Raw genomic sequence first — 22537 nt, 5'->3', positions numbered from 1 at the left:
CTATATCTAAATAGTTCTCTCAACTAGAAACCTAAGGTGAATATGAAATTTATCGGAATTTTTGATTTCGCATAAAATTAGATATAAATGTTCGATTTTCTTGATGTTTTTCCCATACCAATATTTTTATCTGTATTAGATGAACTGTGAAGATGGAATATTCCCGTCCACTATATCTGACACATTCTGCACATTTCAACATTTTCTAAAAATTATCACATATCTCATATAAATTGAAGGAAGTAATCGAAATAGTCCAAACCTGGCACGTCGCAATATTTATATCATATTTATTTAGATCCAATAGGAAATGGATAATATTGGCCCTTTCCTTCGGACCTTCGAAGACGAAGACCTGCTTAAGTAATTTTCTTTCACAGGCTATAGTATCTATTAGGAACTTCAAATACGAAATTTCAAACAATTTCGGTGAATATTGTACCTAAAATTGTCAAAATATCGAATATAGGGAGGTACTGATATATGGATCCCATACGAAGACCTGGACCGGCATAGACAATCTTCTGTCATAGGTTGTAGTACCCATTACGAAATTCAAATACGAAATTTGAAACAATTCCGGTCAATAAGGTTTCTAACATTATAACAAGTTAAAAAGCAATATTGAACACCCTCCACCATTTGTATTGAAGTTGGAAATTTTCAATTTTCTATACGACGTAGACCTACATAGGCATTGTTTGTCATAAGCCATTACCATGTTCAAATTCGAGACTTGAAATAAACGGTGAATAATGTAGCCAAATTAATTAAAATATCCTATACAGGAGGTTACCGTTATATCGGAGCTGTGCGAAGACCTGGACCTGCATAGATAATTTTCTATCACAGTTACGAACTTCAAATACAACATCTCAAACAATTTCGGTGGGTATTGTACCTAAACTCAAAAAATACCGAATATAGGGAGGTACTGATATATGGGATCTATACGAAGACCTACCGACACAGACTTTAGTTCCTATCACAAACTCTAAATACGTAATTTGAAACAATTCCGGTAAATAATTACGCTAAAATCATCAAAATACCGAATAATGGGAGGTACGGTTATATGGCGGCTATACGAAGACGTGGACCTGCACAGACAATTTTCTGTCATAGGCTGTAGTATCCGTTTCGAACTTCAAATACCAAATTTGAAACAATTCCGATGAATAATGTCGCTAAAATCACCAAAATACCTAATATCGGGAGGTACCATTATATGGGGGCTATATGAAAACGTGGACCTACATGGCCCATTTACGAACTTGACCTGCCTACTAGCAAAATAAACATGTGTGCAAAATTTTAGCGTTTCATTTCAATTCGTTCGAAAGATAGCGTGATTACAACAGACAGACGGACATCGCTAAATCGTCTTAGAATTTTACGCTTGTCAAGAATATATATACTTTGTTGGGTCTAAGATCATTATTTCGATGAGTTACAAACCGAATGACAAAATGAATATACCCTCCAAAGTATGGTGGATAGTATAAAAATACCGGATATTGGTAGGTACCGCTATATGGGGGCTATACGAAGACGTCGACCTGTATAAGTAACTTTTTGTCATAGGCTGCAGAAAAACGTTTCACTGAAAATAGTTGTTGAAAACACAGAGCTCGGGCTCTCTATAACCGCTCAATCGCAATTGTACAGTTTGTAGGATCTTATGGTACAATTCTTACAATGTGATAATAATATCTATTAACATTTAATCAATAAAATTTAATTAATAATAAATTCTGCACTCTTCATGACACAACTAAGACGGACTTAGTGGCACTTGACTTCAATAACGAAACATTCACTCGTTAATGACCAGTTGCATAGAACCATCAATTCACTGGCTAATTGGCCAATTGAGCTCTTTACCCATTCTAGCTTGTCATTATCACTTGCTTCGTTTTGTCCGGCTAAGAAAAGAATCTTCTAAACATATTTCGGAGAATCGATTTCAGGGTTTATTAAAACATCATTATTTTTAACAAATCGTTTGATGGTTGTTTCGGGGATTTACAAAAATTTAGTGGCGAACATAGCCTCCATTGGCGGCATAACGGGTACCAATGGAATTACCAGAGAAAAGGGAGGCAGCAGGTGCTGAATAGTGGCTAACTGGAGCGGAGGATACAGCACGAGCAAAACCAGCCGATGAGTGGCCACCGCTAGAGAAGCCACCGAATGAGTGAGAACCACCATGACCATAAGATGAACTTACAGCTGGGGCGGAATAGTGGACAGCTGGAGCGGCAGCAACAAAACCACTGGAATGAGAACTTGAGGCGAAACCACTGCTGTGACCATAAGAACCGCTGGATGGGGCCAAATATTGTCTGGATGGTGCAGCAACGGCTGGTGCGGCGTAATGAATGGCTGGAGCGGCAGCAGCGTGTGAGAAACCACCGACATAAGATTTGGCAACTGGTGCCGAATGGTGAGCCACGGGGGCAGAATAACGGGCCACAGGTGCCGATGCTACAGCATGAGAGACTGCATGGGAGCTGTGTGAAGGAGCTGAGTAATGGACGGCTGGAGCTGGAGCTGAGACGGCTGGAGCTAAATATTGTCTAGATGGCTTGGCAACGGCGGGAGTTGCATAATGTACAGCTGGGGCCGATTGTGCATGGGAGAAGCTAGATGCATCGGAGGAAGCAGCTGGAGCGGAGTAATGGGCAGCAGGAGCTGGAGCAGCATGATGGACTGGTGGTGCTGAATAATGAACAGCTGGAGCAGCATGATGGACAGCTGGTGCAGAATAATGAACAGCTGGAGCAGAATGATGCACAGCTGGTGCTGAGTACTGAACAGCTGGAGCAGCATGATGCACAGCTGGAGCGGCAAAGGCTTGCGAGAAACTGCTTGAATGACCTCCACTAGAAAAGCCACCACCATGGCCAAAAGATGAGGAGGATACCGCAGGTGCCAGATATTGATTAGATGGAGGAGCTGGCGGCAAATAGGTGGAGCTCAATCCAGCTGCAGCAGAGGATACCAAAACGGCCAAAGTTAAAACAATTAGTTTCTAAAAAAAAAAAATAAAAATTATAAATCTTAGAAGGGGGGTTCCTTCCCTACAGGCCATACCATTTTTCTGGTGTTTGGTAAGATGACTTGCAAATGAAAGAACAAAACTTAAAATACTGATACCTCCATCAACAAATTTCGTAACTTTTATACAAAATTCGTGCGAGCAGAATATGCAGAGAATGACAAAAAAGTACAACATAATTAGTTTTACTAAACGATTAAATCCCAAAATAAAACGAAAAAGTCTTCCTCAAGTCAGAACAATATTCGAAACGAAAAAAAAAAAAAACGTTTTGTGTTTGTTCTCTTCTCTGTTCTATTATTTAATAATTTTTTGTTGAAAGTTTGTTTGATTTTGAATTAGGTATTACCTCGAATCTATCGAATTCTATTTTTAATGAAATTAATTTGTAAAGTGTGAAGAATTCAGTGTGAACTCTCAATGGGATAGAAGGCTATTAATCATAATCGGATATTTGATGATATTTTAGCCGGGATAAACCCACAGAGATATAGCCTGAAGCTATACACAAAAATCAGCGAAGATTTTGCAAAAAGAAAAATGGACGTGAATATCTTATTTAGCCGTATTGTGTTAACTTTTTATGATACGTGCCATAGTATTGAAAGATATGTATATTGAGCGGAAAAGGTGTAATATTTAACAGCTGTTTATAGCCTACAACACTATGTGTATAATACCCTTATTATAAGTTTGATTGGGCCAAATATTATGTAAGACCTCGAAATATTGGTTTCCCACATAGGAAAGTATATATGGATCTTCCTATCTCGCCGAGATGAGTCGATCTAGCTATTCACGAAATTTAGAATGGAGGTGGGGCTAGGGCCAGAACTGAAAAATTTCATGATTTTGCAGTTGCTCTGCAGGTCGCGATTATAGACCAATCGAAGCGGAAGTAAGCATGGGGCTAGAACTTAGGGCTAGGCAGAAGTCTTCCAATTTTGATGGTCATCGGGTAATATTTAGTGGCTGAAATAGACCATAACATTTGGGTTACATAAAATCAATTTTTTCACAAAATAGCGAATATTTCTAATCTCGGCAAAATCACAAATAGACGAACAGGTCAATCTTGACCTTGACGTAGATGCCGATAGTAAAAATATCGGATATATATAGCGATATATATACAATGTGTATATACAAAGGAAGGGGATGTTAGCTATAATGCTTATATCTCAAGAATGACTGAACCGATTTTGACAAAGTTTGTCAATTCAGAATGCCCTCTTGGCATAAACGAATAAAATCTAAAAAAATCGCATAAAAATATGCCAATAATGGTGTTAATATAGATTTTTTATTTTTTGTGACATATTTTTATTTTTTATCGCATGCGATATAATTTTTTTACTTTACAACACAGGTTGGGGTTATTATATACAGATTGCAATTATCGTACGATCCTCACGAGAATTTTCACAAGGGTAGGGTTAGGGTCAGAAGGGCTAGGCCTATTGATTTCAAAGATGTCCACAATATATTTAGGGGTTGAAATGGACCAACATCTAAAAATGTTCCAGATTTGCAGCCGTTATAAAGGTCATACATAGAAACCAAAGAGGACACGAAATCTCGCATGAAGTTGTAGTTTGGGACAGCGGGTTGAATGGACCACTACTTTTTTGAGAAAAAATACCAACATTTCCATTCTACCGAAACGCTGGAAATAATTTACAAAAAGGCCAACTTCTGTTTTTTTATGCTGATTTCGTTGACGAATATAGCCAAATATTGTAGACAAGCAAATCATATAGATGAGTCTAAAATTGGAGATGATAGCAAAATATTTAAGGGTTCAAATGAACCAAAACCAAAAAAAAATCCTGATCATACAATTGAAGCCAATCGACACGGTTGAGAAAAGAGTTAAGGTAAAGGAAGAATTTTAGCATATTGGATGACCATTGGATTATATTTAGCTGTAAAATGAACTACAACAACTAACAGCACGACGGTGTGGCATATTAGGCAAATGTTCCTGGAGCAGAGTTCCGTGACGTAATTTCAAAAGCGAAATCTTCCAAAATGGATTTGGACATAAAGGGGCTTCTAACATATTGTAGCTTTGTAGGGCATCACATGGTCGGCCCCGCACGACTATAGCCTTTGCTTACTTGTTACATTTTTTTTTAAATTTTATTGAATAAATGCAAAAATGTCGGAAATAGCATTAAATTTTAGAATAAGTTTAGATTTGTTCGAATTGGTCACTTTGGCACGAATTATGGCCTTCAAACGACCAATGAAAAAGTCACACGCTGCCCGAATGTTGCTCTGTGGTATTTTGGCCCATTCCCGGCGAAGCGCTTGCTTGAGGTGATCGACACTTTGGTATTTTTTAGTGCCAACCTTGCTTTCCAAAATACTCCAGACACAATAGTCCAACGAATTGGTATCCGAAGATTTTGGTGACCATTGTGCGCTGGAAATGAAGCGAGAAAGATCATTTTGTAACCATTCTTGAGTTGCGCGTACTAAGTGCGATGGTGCTGAGTCCTGTTGGAATGTCCAAGGTCTGCGGCCAACATGTTTGCGTGCCCAAGGCTTTAGTACCACCTTCAGAATATTTTCGCGATAATATTCGGCATTTATTCTAATACCACGTTCAATTAATACGAGCGGAGAGCGACCATCGACTGTTATGGCGGCCCACACCATCACCATGGCCGGCGCTTGAATTCTGGTGCCCAACCGAAGGTGCACCTTATCAGCTGACCTCTTTGTCAAGTAAACACGATCATTTTGTTTGTTTACAAACAGCTGGATAGCAAATGTTTCTTATCATCGAAGAAAACCAAATTCGGCAGTTCACCACTTTCGGCCAAGCTAAGCAACTATTTAGCTCTTTTGAGTCTATTTTCTTTCCGTTGCGGTGTAAGTTCTTGCACTTTTTGGAATTTCAATGGCTTTACCTCGAGCTCATTTTTCAATATTTTACTTTTTTCAATATTTACGGCCACTGCGACGTGGGTTTCGACCAAGTCGCTTCTTTACTTTTCGAACCATTTCTGGTGATGTTGCTGTTTTCCTCCGTCCACTTCCTTGACGTCGGGCTACGCTACCAGTATCACGGTAACGAGCGATGGTACGAGACACAAGAGGAAAAATGCTTTTATACGCTTGTAAACAATATAATGAGCTGTCACTGGGATAATTTTAACAGCTGTCAGACGAGGGGATTAGAAATTATAGCAATCTGAAGTTGGTTGCAGTTTTTTCATCTCACCCTGTACAATCTCATATATCAATGAAGGGATGCTCGTTAAACTATTTGTAACTCAAGAACGGCTTTACGGATTTTAAAAATTCTTATAATTTCGGAATGGCCTCTAGCCAGAAACGGATAAAATCCAAGAAAATCGCGTGAAAACATGCCTATAAAAGAGAATATTTTTCATAATTTTTATTTTTTGTCATATTTTTTATGGTATGGAATTTTTTTAATTTGACTTAAAATTTTGAATTGAACATTTTCTAAAGTTTTTCTACACTCCGAGACACTACGTATTGAGGATATTATATAAATGTTGCAGTTATCGTCCAATCCTCACGAAATTTTACATGGAGATAGGTTTATGGTCAGAATTAAAGCCTATTGTTTATGAAGAGGTAGGGGGTTCAAATGGACCAAAAAAATAATTTTCCTGATTTTGCAGTCGCCTACTACATAGTTGAAAGCCAATCGACACGGAATTTTGTATGAGAAGAGATTAAGAACAGGAAAACGTCTAGCATTATGGATGACCATTGGATTATATTTAGCTGTAAAACGGACCACAACTTTCGTTTGAAATTTGAAAATTTCGAATACCTAACAACACGAGGGAGTGCGTAAATATTGGGCAAATGCCCCCGTCAAAAAGCTAAGAATAACATCTGGGCAGGGCTCTAATACGACATTTCGAAAGCAAAATCTTCCAAATTATAGTTTGCAATAAGAGGGCTTTAAACATATTTTAGTGTTGTTGGGTATCACATGATCAGCCCGCACGACCACATATGGGCGCTATACGAAAACGTGCACCGACATACATGGCCTATTTCCTATTTTAACCTGTCATCCGATCCATAGTATGGTGGAGCGTATAAAAATAATAAATGTATATTTATTTTTAAATATATTCTATGTTTTATAAAAATTAACAATTCAGTGCTCTTAAATCATAGGCTTGACATCAGTTCAATTTCCCCAAACAAGGTCACAATAAAATTAAATTGCCGATATTTAATTTACATTTTCAAAAACAATTGTATTTTTAAAATTCAAAAAATCAAGTGAATATGAACAAACAAGATCTATTAATATTTTTCCTTGTAAACGCTCTTTTTAAATAGGCAATTTGGACGATGACTTTCTAGAATAAATTAGCAATGACTTTTTTTTCAAAAAAAAAAAAAAAAAAAAAAAAAAAAACAAACAAAAACAAAAAAAAAAAAATAAATAAATAAATAAAAAATAAAAAAAAAATCAATTGAATGTTACACAATTATTTATTGCTATACAATGAGATAACAATAAAAAGAGCCTCCATAATGATTGAGGAGTTTTCATGACCTACTCAATGATAAATTCAATTTTAGTCTAAATTCGATAAAATATAAATTGTAAATTATTTTTTTTTTTCAAATTTTGCAACAACAATGTAGATTTATTTCGTTAGAGATGTTTTTACTGTTCGCTATCATAAATAAATTATGGAAATTTGAACAACATTGGAAGCGATATTTAGGACTAAACGTCTATTGTAACATTATTAACACTTCTCCTTAAATATCTGTTAACAATTTTGTACCAACAATTTCAATATTTCGCTCAATAAAGATCAGCTAGAATTTAGAAATTCCATTTGAAAATATATTTAATGTTTAGAAATCCTTTTTGCAAATCAAAATTTCGAGATTCGTCCAATAAAATGCAAAAAATCGCGTTAGATTCTATTAAGCACCGAAGTTGTCAGGGAAAGACGGCTCAAAATATTGACCCATTATAAGGGAGGTGCTATTAATTAAATGCGAATAATACAAATATTGCTATGTTGATAAATGGAAATTGTAGACACATTTTCGACGATTTGTCTTTTTACGCAAAAGTCAAAATCCAATTTTCAGCGAATAATTTTGCTACTACTTTTACTCCGCAAAATTTGTCTAGCAAAAATATTTCAGAAGGCCGTCGTCCGCCAACATGATTTTAAAAGTTTTTTTTTCGGGTATAAGAAGGGGGTTAATAAAAAGTGGAATTTAAGGAACTTTAGTTCATGGTACAATGATATCAAGGTAGGGCTATGATATCATATGATTTCAATTTTTTTATTTTCTTGGCTTAATATGTCATCTTTAATTGTTTATGTATGTGTTTTCTTTTCAATAACAAAAAAATTATTCAGAAAACATTCAAATTCGGATGTTTTCAAAATGTTTATTTCATCGTATGCATCGACAAAATCTAGAGTTTTTGTAGCGAAATAATCCTTTAGAGATATATAGAACCTGGTTTTGAAAAGAAGTGTTGACCTTTCATTCAGTTTTCGGGGTTTTTAATTATTTATTCAAAATAAATGCAACAAGTTGTTTGATTATTTTATTGTTTCGGTACTAATTCTGACAGTACAAGCCAAACAGGTAGACCTCTATACTTGCAATTTTTTCAAAGTTGACCTACCTTCTCTTCATTGTACCATGCTTTAGTTCATCAAATGCTTTTTCAGCATATCTAGTAACTGATTATCTATGCATGATCCGAATCATTTGTCTAATACAACTACTTCTCTACAAATCGTGAATAACCCAATATCCACACATCTGAAAATCAAAAAGTCGTCAAGAAATAGAAAATCACCATATCGTTCTCTCGATTAACTACGACTATACATCATTGTTCCCGATTATTTTCAAATTGGCCAGACAGTTTTCCAAATAACTAGCAACCGACAAACATAATTTTCAAATATTCCGTAAATTGGCATATCTTACCTCCCGATAATTATGTAAACAACCTGGAATCAAATGATCAGATTCCCCGATCCTGAAATTGTGCTACAAATCGTCATAGACCTGACGTCCATATATAATGGATTCTGGTTCACAATCCTAACAGCAGACCAACACGTTGTTCTTTCCAATCACCTATAAACCATCATCAACAAGACGTCCATACATCAGAGTTTTTGATCATCTATCGTTTTTCGAGCATCAACATCTTAATTCCTAGCAAGTAAAAGAGCAGTAAATTCGGCCGGGTCAAATTTTGTATACTCTCCACCATTTGGAAACAAAACCATGATAAAATCATAAAAAATACCGCATGTAAGGAGGTCTTGCATGCCAAGACTTTTAGAAGTGAAAATGAGCTATATAGGTCCAAGCCATATAATGGCATCGCTCTATTAGAATACCCGACCTCCAGTTGGGTTCTCGATTATCTTCAGAACTTTTATAAACCGAACCTTCAACGATAGGTCCGAATTCGTGCGGGCGGGGTCGCCTATATGATACCCTACACCACTATGCATATTTAGTAGAGCTTCCGTAAAAAATAATAAATTTTAAGTAGGTCATACCACTTATCAACATTTGGCTTTAGAGCAGTTATAGTTTGGTTTCAGAGGGAAATAATATATGGGAGGCATATTCAATTCTGAATAAATTTGACGGAGAAATTTTAATCTTTTATACCAAATAACATTGCTATAGAGTGTAGGATTTCACTTCGGGAAGGATAATATTAAAACCAGTAAAGAAAGTCCTAAAGTCGGACAGGTCAAATTTTTGATACCCTACACCACTTTGCTAATTTAGTAGAGCTCCACGTAACAATTAAAAGTTTTTATGGGAGAATTCAATCACACACGCCATGATTATAACTATAATTTAAAGTTCAAAGGACTAAACATTTGTATCTTTTAAATTCGGACTTGTATTGCCCATTTGGTGCAAAATTAATTTGAAATCAGATAAAGATCTATCCAAATCTCGATAAAATTTGGTAAAGATATTCCTGAGCTGTATTTGATATATTTCCCAGAATATCGATGTTACGGAGTGCATATTACGGCTGTGGGTAACAAATACAATAAATCGGATGAACAATATATATGGGAGCTATAGCTATATCTGAACCGATCTTCACCAAATTTGACATACTAGCTTCTGGACTCAATTCGGTCGTAAGTGCCAAATTTCATCATTTTTGGACAAATATTAGACGTTTGGTGAACAATAATAGGTAAATCGGACGTAGTTATATATCGGAGTTATATCCAAATCTAAACCGATCTCGATAAAATTTAGCAAAGGTATTTCTGAGCTGCATTTGATATATTTCCTCAAATATTGTTGTTACAGAGTGCATATTACGTCTGCGTAGGACAAAAATAACAAATCGGATGAAACATAAATATGGGAGCTATAGCTATATCGGAACCGATTTCGATCAAATTTGGCACACATATTTTCAGGCCTAATTTGGTTGTATGTGCAAAATTCCATACTATTCGGGCTGATATTACACGTTTGGGACAATAAAAGGCAAATCGGACGAAGATATATATGGAAGCTATATCTAAATTTTTACAGATTATCGCCAATATCAATAGGGTTCGTCCTTGGGCCAAACAAATATTGCTTGCAAAATTTCATCTCAATGGGATAATAAATGCAACCTGCATTTTGTTCACAAGAATACATGGACGGACTGACATGCATAAATCGACTCAAAAAGTGATACTATGCAGATTCTCAAAACTAACTATGGGTCTATCTCGCTTCCTTCTCCCTGTTACAAACAAATGCACAAAGACATAATACCCTTACCACTATGTGGAGAATAAACTTCTTTTACAACACGAAATTTTCAAGCAACTCCGATCGCAAGTATTTTTCACTCGCTCTGAAGCTCTTAAGGCAATCTATATCCAAACTCCTCCCTTATTGAAAGTTGAAAGTTTCACCCAACTTGCTATAGTATTTAGTGGCCGAAGACTTACGTGGAGAATGTTGCAAAGATGGATTCATTATATAGCCTAGGAACCACCCAGTCACACTAATATCAAAGCTTCAAGTTCGTTTTCAATAACTTATTCGGCATTTATTATAAGATCACATTTGCTTTAAAATCTCACACTATATGACACTCTAGTGGCGGACATAACCACCATTGGCAGCATACTGAGTACCCACTGAGCTGCCGGAGTAATGGGCAGCTGGAGCAGAGAAACTGGCTGCAGGTGCTGAGTAACTAACAGCGGGGGCAGATGCAGCGTGGCTGAAGCCAGTAGAATGAGCACTCGATGAAAAACTACCACCATGGCCATGAGATACAGCAGCGTGGTGGACAGCGGGAGCAGCGTGATGAACAGCGGGAGCGGCATGGTGTACAGCGGGAGCAGCGTGATGAACAACGGGTGCTGAGGCAGCTGGAGCCAAATATTGATTTGATGGCTTCGAAACAGCACCAACCGAGAAACCACTGGAGCCACCAAATGAAGTTGCAGCTGGAGCAGAATAGTGAGCAGCGGGAGCAGAAGCAGCGCCGGAGAAACCAACAGAAGGAGCCGAATAACTGACAGCTGGAGCAGAAGCGGCAGGAGCTAAATATTGCTTCGATGGTTTAGAAGCAGCACCGACGGCGAAGCCACTGGAACCACCAGCGGAGAAACCTCCGGCATGATGACCAGCACCGGATGAGAAACCTCCGGCATGATGACCAGCACCGGATGAAAAACCTCCAGCATGATGTCCACCAGCGGAGAAACCTCCGGCATGATGACCACCAGATGAGAAACCTCCGGCATGATGACCACCGGATGAGAAACCACCTGAACTACTTCCATGTGAAGCGAAGCTTACAGCTGGGGCAGAAGCAGCGGGTGCCAAATATTGTCTAGAGGGTTTGGCTGCAGCAGGGGCCGAGAAATGACCGGCCGATGATGAGAAGCCACCAGATGTAGCATAACTGCTAGCTGGGGCCGATGCAGCTGGAGCCAAATATTGCGAAGAAGGAGCAGCGGCAGCAAAACTGGCTGAATGAGCCGATGCACTACCCTGATGGGGTGGCAAATAAGTGCTACTCAATTGTCCTCCCAAAGCGGCAGAAACCAAAACGGATAAAGTTACAACAAAGAGTTTCTGCAAATAAAAGTTTTTTAAAAATTTGCTATCATATTTCTCACGTTGGGCGCCATTCTTACCATGATGCTGGTGTTTCGACAAGTTACTTCTGTTCCCTTGAGTGAAATAACTATAACTGATAACTTATTATGAATTTTTTGTTATTTTTATACACCTCAAGTTATGCTAAAAACGTGATGTACGACAAGAAATTCGGTAATGATGTGGTCTAATAATTCAGTTCCTTTCATAGCGCAGCGCTGAGCATTGCCATTGTTGCCATTTTTGTTTTGCGAATATTTATTGTGTGTTCTTTTTCGAAGTTCTATGGATTAATTGCTATTAATGAATTATTTTTTTTTTGTTTTTTTTTTAATGTTTTCTTGTTGTTGGCCAAATTATTTCTCAGAAGTTGATCTGAATAACAGTCATTTGGGTGTTAGTGGCCAACGACTATGGCAAAATAGCCGAAAAGAAAGATAGAATATTTTTAAACTAAGTTAATTATACGCTTTGTACGTCTTAAGAAAGCTACCTGACAAGCTGCTCAACATCTTCAAACATAATAGTGGCAAGTATGGATGATGATAACAATCAGTGGCGTCGAGATAAATTTATCCTACACACACATTCACACTAAACGAACTCATAAAGAGATCACCAACCCCGATACTCAGAAAGTCAAGCCAAACTAGTCGGTATTAGATTTTCAATTCTGGATGTCTAACAAAAGAGTTGAGTTGAAATTATATCTGAATCAATTTCACTTGCTATAAAGTATAACTAAATGGCAAAGAGTGGACTTTGTTTATGCTTTGGCTGAGTTAGTCAGTTTCGGGTGAGGTAATAAAATTGTTGTTCATACCTAAGCAATACTAAAGAAACTAGCAGAATATAAAGTAAAGTAAGTAAGTAAAACAGAAACTAAGTACGACCGGGCCGAACTTTTAATACCCTCCACCAGTTGGAAGGAACTTTAAAAATTTCAAGAACAAACTCCGAAAACTATCACTTAAATGAAAACAGTTGCATGATGACTATACGAATATGTGGACCTGCATACGAATTTTTGTCATAGGTTGTAGTACTCATTAAGATCTTCCAGTACCAAGAGGTACCATTATATAAGGGCTATACGAAGACCTGGACTTGCATAGACAATTTTTTGTCGCAGGCTGTAGCATATGACATCTCAAACAATTTCGGTGAGTATTGTACCTAAAATACATAATATAGGGAGGTACTGATATAAGGGGGCTATACGAAGACCCGGACCTGCATAGAAAATTTTCTGTCACAGACTATAGTTACCACTACGAACTCTAAATTCGTAATTTGAAGCTACTCCGGTGAATAATGACCCCCATATAACGATACTTCCCGATATTCGGTACTTGAATGACTTTAGCGACGCTATTCACAGGAATTGTTTCAAATTTCGTGTTTGAAATTTGGAATCGGTGCTACAGCCTATGAAAAAAATTACTTATGAAGGACCACGTCATCGTATAGCCCCCATGTAAGGGGTTTCATTTGAGAGGGATTTTACTACATAGAGGTATTTTTTCCTTTGAAAAATTTCAAGTCCCTTCAAAATGGTGGAGGGTATTAAAAGTTCGGCCCAGCCAAACTTTGATGTCTTTTACTTGTTGAAATTCCACTTGGAACTGGAGATGCATATTATGAAGGGTATATTAAGTTCGTCATTCCCTTTGTAACTCATCTTAATAATGATTTTGGACCTAACAAGTTTAGTAAAAGATCAGCGTAAAATTCTAAGACGATTTAGCCCTGCCCGTTTGTTGTAATCACGCTAGAGTCAAAACGAATAAAGAAAGAACGTATTTTTGTGAGTACCTTAACCTCAGGAAGAGAATTGTGTATATGTATAAGCTCACGATATCGTATATTCCCCATATAACGATACCTCCCGATATTCGGTATTTTACCACGGATTTGTCCAGAAATTGGTATTTGTAGTTCGAATGGGTTCTAGATCCGGTGGCGAAGCATTGTATGTATATATGGAAAATTTAGATCCACGTTTTCCTATAGCGCACATATAACGATACTCATCGATACTCGGTATTTTGATTATCCTAGTCACTTTATATATAACAAGTAAGCAAAGGCTATAGTCGTGCGGGGCCGACCATGTGATACCCTACAACACTACGATATGTTCGAAGCCCCCTTATGTCCAAATCCATTTTGGATGATTTCGCTATTGAAATTATGTGACGGAGCACTGCCCAGATATTACCCTTAGCATTTTGACCAGGGACATTTGCCCAATATTTACGCACTCCGTCGTATTTTGCGATCATCTCCAAAAGCAAGAGGCCCCTCTGTATCTCCAAATTTAGACTCTTCTATACGATCTTCTTGTCTACGATATTTGACTATATTCGTCAACGAAATCAGCAAAAAAGGCAGAAGTTCGCATTTTGTGTATTTCGGCTATCGCCTGTAAGTAATGTTGGTATTTTTCAGACAAAAGTAGTGGTCCATTCTACCCGCTGTCCTAAACTCTAACTTCATGCGAGATTTCGTGTCCTTTGGTTTCTATTTATGACCTTTATAACGGCTGCAAAATCAGGAACATTTTTAGTTGTTGGTCCATTTCAACCCCTAAATATATTACGGACAGCTTTGAAAACAATAGGCCTAGCCCTTCTGAGCCTAACCCTACCCTTTTCGAGAGCATCGGACAATAATAGCAATTTGTATATAATATCCCAAACTTGTGTTGTAAGGTGGAAAAATATTACACCTTAATATTATAAGTCTAATTGAAAAAATCGCATGCGATAAAAAATATGAAAAAATAAAAAAATGTCACAAAATACTAAAAAATCTATATATACTTTTATGTCAAGAGGGCATTCTGAATTGGCAAAATTTGTCAAAATCGGTGCAGCCATTCTTGAGATATAAGCATTCCATCTAACATTCCTTTCCTTTGTATATACACATTGTATATATTTTGCTATAAATATCCGATATATTTACTATCGGCATCTACGTAACGGTCAGAATTGACCTGTTCGTCTATTTATAAGTTCGCCGGGACTAAAAATATTCGCGGTATAATGGAAATTTGACTTTTATTTAACACAAATGTTATAGTCCCACTAAATATTACCCGATGACCATCAAAATCGGAAGGCTTCTGCCCAGCCCGAAGCTTTAGCCCCATGCTAATTTTCGAGTCGATTGGTCCATAATTGCGACCTGTAGAGCAACTGCAAAATCAGAAAATTTTTCAGTGTTTGGTCCATTTCGACACCTAAATATTGTGCGATCATCTCCAAAAGAAATAGGGTTCTATTTTATTTCGTGAAGATCGGGCCATAATTGCGACCTGTAGAGTGATTACAAATTAACATGGACAGACGGACGGACGGACATACATAGGTAGATCGACTCAGCTCGGCGAGATAGGAAGATCCATATATATTTTCCTATGTGGGAAATCAATATTTCGAGGTGTTATATAATTTTCGGCCCAACCAAATTTATAATACCCCCAACACAAAGTGTTGTAGGGTATAAAAATGTTTTCTTTACCCAAATGTGGAGGCTATTAAAAGTTCACCCGGCCGAACCTAACGTTTTTTTACTTGTTATACCCTCTGCCATGTGGCTAGAGAGGTTATATATCTTTTGATAGGGTCACAACGTGCCTCATCAAAATAATGGTTTTCGACCCTTGGTTTCTTTGGACCAAATCCGATTAAGGACATTTGGAGTTGATCTAGCGATATCCGTCCGTCTATCTGGCAGCACCATAACTCTCGAAGGGAGTATCCGATTTGATCCAAACTTGGTACTTCGTAATATTATTGTAAAACTTAGATCGAGTTCAAAGATGGGCAATATCAGCTTACTCCTTCTGTTACCTCCTCCACAAAATGTCAACATTTTCAAAGAAAGTAATTTTTTGCACAGAAAGAGAAAGGATAATCCGATTTTGCTGCAACTTTCCTAAATTCTAATATTTGCATCAATGCTACGTCAGGTGCGAAAATAGAAAATATCGATCCACTTCATTCAGTACTTTCCCCACAAAGGGCCAAAATTTTGAATAATTATAATTCTTATAACATGTAATGTAAGGGTGGAATATATTTGTTCGCTTCTTCTGGTACCTCCCCCACAAAGGGTCAACATTTTAAATATTCATGAAGCTCATAAAACACGAAATTAATATCCGATTCCATTCAGTCTTGGTACATCTCATCCACACAAAATCTATTATAAAGATGGTAGAGATCGGACCATTCCTTCCGGTGCCTCATCTACAAAGGGTTAAAGTTTTGAATAGTTCGTGATGAAAAAAGTTATTCGTGATGGAGTTCATGCGTGATGGTGTGATTTCTTTATATTTGACTGGAAAACCACAAGTGGCTATCCTTACAGCACTTCAGCATTGAAATGTGAATAAATCTTTTGTGTCTCGTACCATCGCTCGGTTACGTGATACTGGTAGCGTAGCCCGTCAAGAAAGTGGACGAAGAAAACAGCAACATCAGCAGAAATGGTTCGAAAAGTAAAGAAGCGACTTGATCGAAACCTACGTCTCGTGAGCTGAACATATCGCAATTTTCCATTCGACAGAAATTGAAAAATGAGCTCGGGGTAAAGTCATTGAAATTCCAAAAAGTGAAAGAACTTACCCCACAACAGAAAGAAAATAGACTCAAAAGAGCTAAAGAGTTTCTTCGCTTGGCCGAAAGTGGTGAACTGCCGAATTTGGATTTTTCCGTTGAGAAAACATTAGTTGTGCAAAAACAAAATGATCGTGCTTACTTGCTAAAGAGGTTAGCTGAAAATGTGCACTCTCGGTTGGCCACCAGAACTCAAGCGCCGGCCATGGTGATGGTGTGGGACGCCATAACAGCCTATGGTCTCCGTTCGTATTAATCGACCGTGGCATCAGAATAAATGTCGAATATTATCGCGAAAATATTCTGGAGGGTGTATTAAAGCCATGGGAACGCAAACATTTTGGCCGCAGACCTTGGACATTCCAACAGGACTCAGCATCAACGCACTCAGCACGCGCCACCCAAGAATGGTTACAAAATGAGGTTTCTCGTTTCATTTCCAGCTACCAAAATCTCCGGATACCAATCCGTTGGACTATTGTGTCTGGAGTATTTTGGAAAGGTTGGCACTAAAAAATATCAAAGTGTCGATCACCTCTAGCAAGCGCTCCCCGGGAATGGGCCAAAATATTACACAGCAACATTCGGGCAGCGTATGACGGTTTCATTGGCCGTTTGAAGGATATAATTCGTGCCGAAGGTGACCAATTCGAACAAATCTAAACTTTTTCTAAAATTTGATGCTATTTCCGACATTTTTTGTTTTCATTTAATAAAATAAAAAAAAATGTAAAAATTATGGCGTTTGACTTTGTTGTAATTTTTTTATCTCACCTATATAACTGCGGACCCCTCTGGTACCTTTCACACAAAGGGTCGGAATTTCCAATACTTATATCTGTCATATCTTGCGAAACAAGTCGTCGATTATATACATATATCAAAACATTTTTCTTAAAGAGAAATCTGATATGAATATGTAATTTATCGAAATTTATGATTTCGCATAAAATTGGATATAAATGTTCGATTTCCTTCAAATTTAGCCGATACCAATATTTTTGTCTGTATTGGATAAAGTATGAAATTGGAATACTTCGATCCGCTATGTCTGTCACCTCACGCATATTTTCACATTTTCCAAAAATGTGCACATATTTTATATAAAGTATTCGATGTAGGTCAATTCTGGCACTTCGTAATATTTATATCAGTCAATATTGGCCAACTACTTCGGAAGGGTCAACAGTTTGAATAATCATAACTCGTATATAAAATTTTGAATGCATATAAAATAAATAGGGATAGCGAAGGGCACTGTGTTTAGCTGGTGTCTTACATTTTGTTTAAGTTAAACTTGATACTTTTCTTAGTCTTCGATCTATTAGCTTTCAGTTGCTAATATTTTCTAAATTATAATTGGATTAGTTATACAATGCTGATGATATTTCAGAAATGTTGTTTTCGATACTCGTGCTTGCGGTTGTGGTTTAATAAAACTAAAGTGTTATTTTTTAAATAAAGTCAATAACCCTATTCTGAAATAATCCCATTTTATATTCTGGAATTGGATTTGATAAATAAAACAAAATATCAGATCACAATAACAAAACGTGGTACAGTGGGACAAAATAATAAGGAACCTTCTTCCCAAAATTTTAATGAAATTTAATATTTGTTTAAATTTTGTATAATTATCTATTATTAACATACTGTGGTGAATCCCCCACTGTTCCATACAATCACCTTAAGAGTGGGAATTTTAACCATGGCCCATTAGCATATTAAACAAGTTTCAATAATAGAGCTAATAAGAATAATTGTTAAACACCCAAAACGACAACAAATTCCCGAAAAGCGCCAAATACCGTCTTCTGTGTATGAGTTATAATTATAATTTATTGGACAACACTAATTATAATTATAAGCTGATGATGCATGATGCGATCCAGCTTACATTTGCGTTATATGCTCTGAGTGGGCGTAATTCAGTGGTAGTTGTGAGAAATGTTTAAAATCGTTATCAACATTTTGATATATTGCAAAAATGAAAAAAAAAATAATGCATGTTTAATGAAGATATTTGGGAATTTTGGGGAATAAAAAATAACTAAAATAGTAAACAAACAAAAAATAAATTAAAAAAAAAAAACTAGCTAAACGTGAATTCGAAGACAATTACGCCACAAATAGTTTGAAAATTAAAAGTGACGGATTGAAAAAATATTAAACAAATTTAATATAGGTTTCATACAAAAACAATTTCAAGGGTTGAAAATTTAATATAACACAATAAAAAGCAGAACGAGGAGAAAGGTTGTACCTTTTTGATATCCTTCACCATGACGGAATGAAAATATTTGAAAATATATGCAAATATAACCACCTCAAATTATTTTCTCATATCACTTTTTGCTTGTTAACAATCCTATATGCCAATATACTCCCAAAAACTGGGATCTTAATAGAAAGTTATCAGCAACAGGAGTTGGCACCCATTACGAATTTCAAATAAAATGTTTCAAACTATCCGGTTACAAAATGTCGTAAACTTACTTAAATAAAAAACCAGTAAAGAAAGTCTTAAAAACGGGCGGGGTCGACTTTATGATACCCTACACCACTTTGATAATTTAGTAGACCCCCATAAAAGAAAAACACTAAATAAAGTCTTAAAGTCGGGCGGGGCCGACTTTATGATACCCTACACCACTTTGCTGATTTAGTAGAGCTCCACATAACAATTAAAAGTTTTTATGGGAGAATTCAATCATACACTCCATGATTATAATTATAATTTAAAGTTCAAAGGACTAAATATGCCGAAGCATTTGTATCTTTTAAATTCGGACTTGTATTGACCATTTGGTGCACAATTAACTTTAAATCAGATAAAGATATATATGGGAGCTGTATTCAAATCTGAACCGATCTCGTTAAAAATTGGCAAAGATATTTCTAAGCTGTATTTGATATATTTCCCCGAATATCGTTACTACGGAGTGCATATTACGACTGTGGGCAACAAATACAATAAATCGGATGAACAATATATATGGGAGCTATAGCTATATCTGAACCGATCTTCACCAAATTTGACATAATAGCTTCTAGACTCAATTCGGTCGTAAGTGCCAAATTTCATCCCATTTGGACAGATATTACACGTTTGGTGCACAATAAAAGGTAAATCGGACGAAGTTATATATGGGAGCTATATCCAAAACTGAACCGATCTTGATAAAATGTAGCAAAGGTATTTCTGAGCTGTATTTGATATATTTCCCCAAATATTGTTGTTACAGAGTGCATATTACGGCTGCGGAAGACAAAACTAACATATCGGATGAACGATATATATGGGAGCTATAGCTATATCTGAACCGACCTTCACCAAATTTGACATACTAGACTCAATTCGGTCGAAAGTGAAAAATTTCATCCAATTTGGGCAAATATTAGACGTTTGGTGCACAATCAAAGGTAAATCGGACGAAGTTACATATGGGAGCTATATCCAAATCTGAACCGATCTCGATAAACTTTAGCAAATGTATTTCTGAGCTGTATTTGATATATTTCCCCAAATATTGTTGTTACAGAGTGCATATTACGGCTGCGGAGGACAAAAATAACAAATCGGATATACAATATATATGGGAGCTATAGCTATACCTGAACCGATTTCGATCAAATTTGGTTTCATTTCAGGTCCAATCTGATCGTACGTGCAAAATTCCATACTATTCGGACTGGCAAATCGGACGAAGATATATATGGGAGCAATATCTAAACTTTGACCGATTATTGAATTTCAATAGTGTTCGTCCTTGGGCCAAACAAATGATTTGTGCAAAATTTCATCTGGATAGGGCAATAAATGCGAACTGTACCTTGTTTACAAAAATACATGGACAGACGGACGGACATGCATAAATCGACTCAGAATGTGATTCTATGCAGATCACCAAAAGGAACTATGGGTCTATCTCGTTTTCTTTTGCCTGTTACACAAAGACATAATACCGTGACCACCTTGTGGTGTAGGGTATAAACGTTAAGTTCGGTCAGTTTAAATTTACAACTTTACAATTAGCTAAAAAAATATTTTTGTATAAAAGTATTCCAGGTAATTTAACGATATTCCGATATAATTAAACATATTCCACAAATAAAGTGGCTGGAGGCGTTATTAGGGCGCAATACCAAAACGGGAACCTATTTAGACAATTTTATACTTCAAAGATTTGTATCTATTGCGAATCTTAAATAACAAATTGGAAACTATTCCGTGGGTAAATATGACAAAGATTATAAAAATACCGGTACCTTTAAATGGATACAGATGATAAATGTGCACAAATTTTACACAAATATACATGACATTTACCTCGGCGAAAAGAGATCTGATACGACGTAGTACTCCTCGCTTCGCCTTGTCGCTCTCGGGGTGTTCGACAAATTGTAGGTTAAAATTCTCAGCGCACCTCTTTGGATCAGTCACCGTTACGTCATTAAAAGTGACTGAGGACCTATCATTGACTTAACTAAGTTACATGACATTTGCCTCGGCGGGAAGAGATCTGATAGGACGTAGTACTCTTCGCTTCGCCCTGTCGCTTTCGGGGTGGTCGACAAATAGTAGGTTAAAATACTCAGCGCACCTCTTGAGATCAGTCACCGTTACGTCATTAAAAGTGACTGAGGTCCTATTATCCTTTTTCTAGGGTTCGAGAGCGACTTAGCCGTTACCCACAGCTTTCTCATACCGGTTCCAATGTTGCAAAACTTTAGATTGTCTAGCCACTTTTTTTTCTTATTCTTCTGTACCAACTGGTTGACTTCCTTTATCAAATCACGCTCATTTACTAATCCCGCTTTTTATACTCTCCACCAAACTATGGAGGGTATATTAACTTTGTCATTCCGTTTGTAATTCCTCGAAATATTCATAGTAGACCCCACAAAGTATATATATTCTGGATCAGCGTAAAATTCTAAGACGATCTAGCGATGTCCGTCTGTCTATCTATCTGTCTGTTGTAATCACGCTAACTTTCGAACGAATTGAGATAGAAGGCTAAAATGCATAGTTCACCAGTAGGCAGGTTAAGTTCGTAAATGGGCCACGTCGGTACATGTTTTTATATAGCCCCCATACCACGGTACATCTCGATATTTGGTATTTTCATGATTTTAGCGACATTATTTACAGGAATTATTGGTAATGGGTACTACAGCCTATGACAAACATTTGTGTATGCAAGTCCACCAGAATCGTTTCAAATTTCGAATTTGAAATTAGTAATGAGTACTCCAACCTATACCAAAAATTTTCGTATGCAGGTCCACGTCTTCGTATAGGCCGCATAAGAAGGTACCTCCCGATATTCGGTATTTTCATGATTTTAGCGACATTATTTACCGGAATTATTTCAAATTTCATATTTGAAGTTTGCAATGGGTACTACAGCATATGATAAACAATTTTATATGCAGGTCCACCTCTTCGTAGAGTCCCTATATAAAGGTTTTCATTTAAGTGGTAGTTTTCGATTTTTTTTTTGAATTTTTTTTCAATTCCAAATTTTTTCCATTACCTTCCAAATGGCGGAGGGTATTAAAACTTCGGCCCGGCAGAACTTAGCTGCTCTTTTACTTGTTTATTTTCATATTTAGGGTTTACACGAACATGGTTTTTCACACATTTTTCAATGACATTTCAATAACTCTCATTTTACAGATTGTCATG

General features: G+C 36.7%; 2 protein-coding genes across 2 annotated transcripts; both read right to left on the bottom strand.

The window, feature by feature from the left end:
• Window positions 1-1961: 1961 nt before the first annotated feature.
• LOC105261467 (uncharacterized) lies at window positions 1962-3138 on the bottom strand. The gene is made up of 2 exons (XM_059121090.1): window positions 3097-3138; window positions 1962-3034 (listed from the first exon to the last, which is right to left on the bottom strand). Exons 1-2 carry the CDS (start codon window positions 3097-3099, stop codon window positions 2036-2038), a joined length of 1002 nt encoding a protein of 333 aa, XP_058977073.1. The 5' UTR covers window positions 3100-3138; the 3' UTR covers window positions 1962-2035.
• Window positions 3139-11151: 8013 nt separating this feature from the next.
• Window positions 11152-12372, bottom strand: LOC101896553 (uncharacterized). The gene is made up of 2 exons (XM_020034792.2): window positions 12256-12372; window positions 11152-12193 (listed from the first exon to the last, which is right to left on the bottom strand). Exons 1-2 carry the CDS (start codon window positions 12256-12258, stop codon window positions 11201-11203), a joined length of 996 nt encoding a protein of 331 aa, XP_019890351.1. The 5' UTR covers window positions 12259-12372; the 3' UTR covers window positions 11152-11200.
• Between the last annotated feature and the right edge of the window lie 10165 nt (window positions 12373-22537).

The sequence above is a fragment of the Musca domestica genome, unplaced genomic scaffold, assembly GCF_030504385.1.
Source record: "Musca domestica strain aabys unplaced genomic scaffold, Musca_domestica.polishedcontigs.V.1.1 187, whole genome shotgun sequence".
Lineage (NCBI taxonomy): Eukaryota > Metazoa > Arthropoda > Insecta > Diptera > Muscidae > Musca > Musca domestica.
This window is presented reverse-complemented; position numbering and strand designations above follow the sequence as displayed.